This window comes from Sinocyclocheilus grahami, unplaced genomic scaffold (assembly GCF_001515645.1).
Source record: "Sinocyclocheilus grahami isolate Dianchi unplaced genomic scaffold, SAMN03320097.WGS_v1.1 scaffold122.1, whole genome shotgun sequence".
NCBI lineage: Eukaryota > Metazoa > Chordata > Actinopteri > Cypriniformes > Cyprinidae > Sinocyclocheilus > Sinocyclocheilus grahami.
The window spans coordinates 691,923-695,964 of NW_015505301.1; the positions used below are offsets into that span (position 1 = coordinate 691,923).

The 4,042-nt window shown below is 37.5% G+C and overlaps 1 protein-coding gene across 1 annotated transcript in view; it reads left to right on the top strand.

The window, feature by feature from the left end:
• The window catches only part of LOC107589961 (CD226 antigen-like), an 8,408-nt gene that overhangs the window by 1,824 nt on the left and 2,542 nt on the right, over positions 1–4,042 (top strand). Inside the window, exons 2-4 of the mRNA XM_016278552.1 lie at positions 869–1,195; positions 1,362–1,718; positions 2,752–2,848. Coding sequence (XP_016134038.1) covers positions 869–1,195; positions 1,362–1,718; positions 2,752–2,848 — 781 coding nt within the window. The remainder of the gene's footprint in view (positions 1–868; positions 1,196–1,361; positions 1,719–2,751; positions 2,849–4,042) is intronic.

The window sequence follows — 4,042 nt, forward strand, 5'->3', positions numbered from 1 at the left end:
AAGCCGCAACACAACAAAATTGCCACAACACAACAGAAACCAGCCGGAACACAACGAAATTGGCACAACACAACAAAAACAAGTCGCAACACAATAAAAACAAGTCGCAACACAACAAAATTGCCACAACACAATGGAAACAAGTCGCAAAATGTACATGGTTACAGAAAAGCCACACCAGCAATTTTATTTCGGCACATACGCCTTTTCTTTTACTTGGGTAAAATAAATAAATCCTGGAAATATATTGAATTTTTTTAATTGTTTGTCATGGAATAGTAATTTTTAATGGATACAAATCAGAATGTATATCTATTTTAGCTATTACAAACTATTTCTATTTCATATTATTTTGAACTTTTATCAAAGAATCCTGCAAAAAATTAAGCAAAACAACTTTTAAAGATTGATTAAAAGAAATGTTTCTTGAACAGCTTGAAATCATCATATCTGAACAATGTGCCACTGAAGACTGGAGTAACGGATGCTAAACAATTCAGCTTGATTGATGATTTTTTTATTATTGTAATATTTCACAATATTACCGTTTAACTGTATTTTTGTTCAAATAAATGCAGCCTTGTTTGAGACTTCTTTCGAAAACTTTTTTTTTTAACTTACAGACCCCACATTTTTGAACAGTAGTGTATTTCTAAAACACTTCATACATTTTTTTTGTGAGTTAAAAATATTAAATACATTTTAAAATCCGGCAATTGCAAATGCCCAGAAAAACATAAATGTTGGTCAGAAGGTGTGCTTGACCCCTGACGTTCTCTGCCAGTGTCTTGACTTGAAATGATGTATCTTTAGATGATTTTGTTTTCATCTGTGTCTGATTTCCCACACTTCCATAATGGTCTTCTAGGCTCCGTTCAGATGAAAGCCCCAGGATCAAAAGTCACACTGCAGGAAGGAATGGTATTGGACTGCCTGTGTCCGTGGACTGGCCAGCTCATTATGGTCTCTTGGACTAAAAAGTCTCTTTCACAACCTGTAGCTGTTTATCATCCTCAGTATGGCTCCAACTATGAGTCGTCATATGACGGCAGAGTGACGTTTCTGAAATCCACCGTGATGGACGGCAGCATTTCCATAATGAATGTCACTGAGGGTGACATCGGCCAGTATCATTGCTCTCTGCAGACTTATCCTCAGGGTTCATGGACCAAAGACACATTTGTCGAAAAAGCAGGTGAATTATATTTCACCATGTTACATTTTTCCCAAAAATGGGAAAAATGGGTGACCCAATAGGTTTAACCCTGAATTGTGATTCCAAAGTATACAGTAAGAATTGCTAACTAGGTTCATACTCTTATTCTAGATCATATAGACTTATACTCCTTTTTTTTGTCTAGTAATCACCCCCACCTTCTCTATTCAACCGGACACTAATTTGGTGGCCGCAGAGAACGACAACCTGACCATTACGTGTGACCTTGTCCACAACGGTGAGGTTTACCAAGTAAGCATTGAGAAACTGGACACCGAGGTGGGCGGTAGTAATATTATAGCAACATGTCAGATGCTAGAAGATGGCGTGGAGCTGAGTGAGTTCAACAGTAGAGGACGACTGAACTGTAGTGATGCTATGGAGGTCAGTCTGCACCTCACCAACATTGTCAAAGAAGATGGAGGACTCTACCGCTGCAACTTCAGCACAGATGCCGGTGTCCGGTCCACCACAATCCTGCTGTCCACTCTACCTGCTCAAGGTAGGACAAGGGCTGAACTATCTGTTTATTTACAGCATAGGTGCCCAAACTGTTCTCTACAAAGGACCAAAAAGTCATTATGCATGGCATAATTTTTGTTGCTATTTTCCCCCTCTTGTGATCTGGCATGGTGGGCCAAACCAAAGGTCATCACGGACCAACTTCGGCCCACAGATCCTGGTTTGGACACTTTTGTCCACATTTCCACAAATAATTTGGGGGGTGAATTAAAATAAGAAATATTTTCATTTTGATTTGTTTTAGCTTGATTTGCATTTTATAAAACAACAACAAGAACAAGTCATTGATGCCCCCTAGTGGACCCCGGGCCCTTGTTTGAGAACAACTGCCATACTAAAATTTTCTTTTACCATTTTTTTTTTCAACACAAAATATAAAATTGATATGAAAAATGTTAATGTCATGTAATAAGCATTTTTACCCCCTTTGCGAAGACTTGGCAAATATAAAAAATTTTACGCCATTTTTTGTGACCAAAAAAAGTCATTGTCAGTAGTGTAGCAATTTATGAAGCACAGCTCACACAGAAATTGCTTTCAAACAATGCAGTTTTCTTTTGGTCATTGTATCTGTAATAACGGACCGAACCAGGGTAAATGTAACTGTACTTTTGATACAAAAATGTTTTTTTTTTCTGAACCTATGACCAACAACATGTAAAATACATTGCTTAGGCTATCAAACAAGATTTAATGTATATAAGAAGCATGAAAAATCAAGAAATTAAATGATTTTATTATTTTTTTAAAATCCCAAAAATTGTCATTTTGCATTCAAGGTTCTTAATTTTGATTCTGGATAGTTAGTATCTATTTTTGAAGAACTAGTTAAGCCAAACTATTACTTTTTTTCATACTCTTCATACTGTTTTATTTTGAGAAGTACAACACAAGTTAAAACACTGTCCTGCTGCAGCTCAGATCATAAATTGTTCATACATTTTTTCCTTAGACTTAAATACTTAAATATTTGATTTAGCTGAAGTTTAATGGCTGTTTATCCCTTATTTCAGATTTTAGGGGTCTTCATGTATGTGTATATGTGTATATTGGAGGAGGGCTGGTTGGTGTCGCTCTTCTGATGATTTTATTACTGACGTGGCTGAACAGGTGTGTCATATTACTGTATTATTCATAAATGCCCAGCAGTTTATTTTTTTTTACAGTGGCCCAGTAGTACACAACACAACGAAAACAAGCTGCAACACAACGAAATTAGCACAACACAATGGAAAAAGCCACAACAGTGAAATTAGCACAACACAATGGAAACATGTCACAATACAACGGAAACAAGCCACAACAGCGAAATTAGCACAACACAACAAAAACAAGCCGCAACACAACAAAATTGGCACAACACAACGGAAACCAGCCGGAACACAACGAAATTGGCACAACACAACAAAAACAAGTCGCAACACAATAAAAACAAGTCGCAACACAACAAAATTGCCACAACACAATGGAAACAAGTCGCAACACAACGAACCGCCCTTGTAAGGTGTAGACTGACATGTGGAGTGAGTGAGATGATTTTGGGTGGATGTGCTATGTGCTCTCGGGCTCCTGCTGCTGGTTTCATCACTCTGTGTGTGGGCAGGTCCTGCATGGTGGAAGAATCTGGAACTCTAGAGTCACAGCTAGAGGCCACCAAGGTGAGTTTGAGAGCACTCGATGGATAATTGAGACCCGTTTGGTGAAGCTGATCGATTGTGAATAACAAAATGAAGCATTAGTGTATTAAATAATATCATCAATAGAATATTGTGAAATATTATTACAACTTAAAATAACTTCTATTTTAATATATTTAATATTTTAGATGGCAAAGCTGAATTTTCAGCTTTTTCTGATTATTATCGCAACACAACGAAATTGGCACAACACAACAAAAACAAGTCGCAACTCAACGAAATTGCCACAACACAACAGAAACAAGCTGCAACACAACGAAATTGGCACAACACAATAAAAACAAGTCGCAACACAACGAAATTGGCACAACACAACAGAAACAAGCCGCAACACAACGAAATTGGCACAACACAAAAAAAACAAGTCGCAACACAACGAAATTGGCACAACACAATAAAAACAAGTCGCAACACAACGAAATTGCCACAACACAATAGAAACAAGTCGCAACACAACGAAATTGGCACAACACAACGGAAACAAGCCGCAACACAACAAAATTGGCACAACACAACAAAAACAAGTCGCAACACAACGAAATTGGCACAACACAACAGAAACAAGCCGCAACACAACGAAATTGGCACAACACAATAAAAACAACCC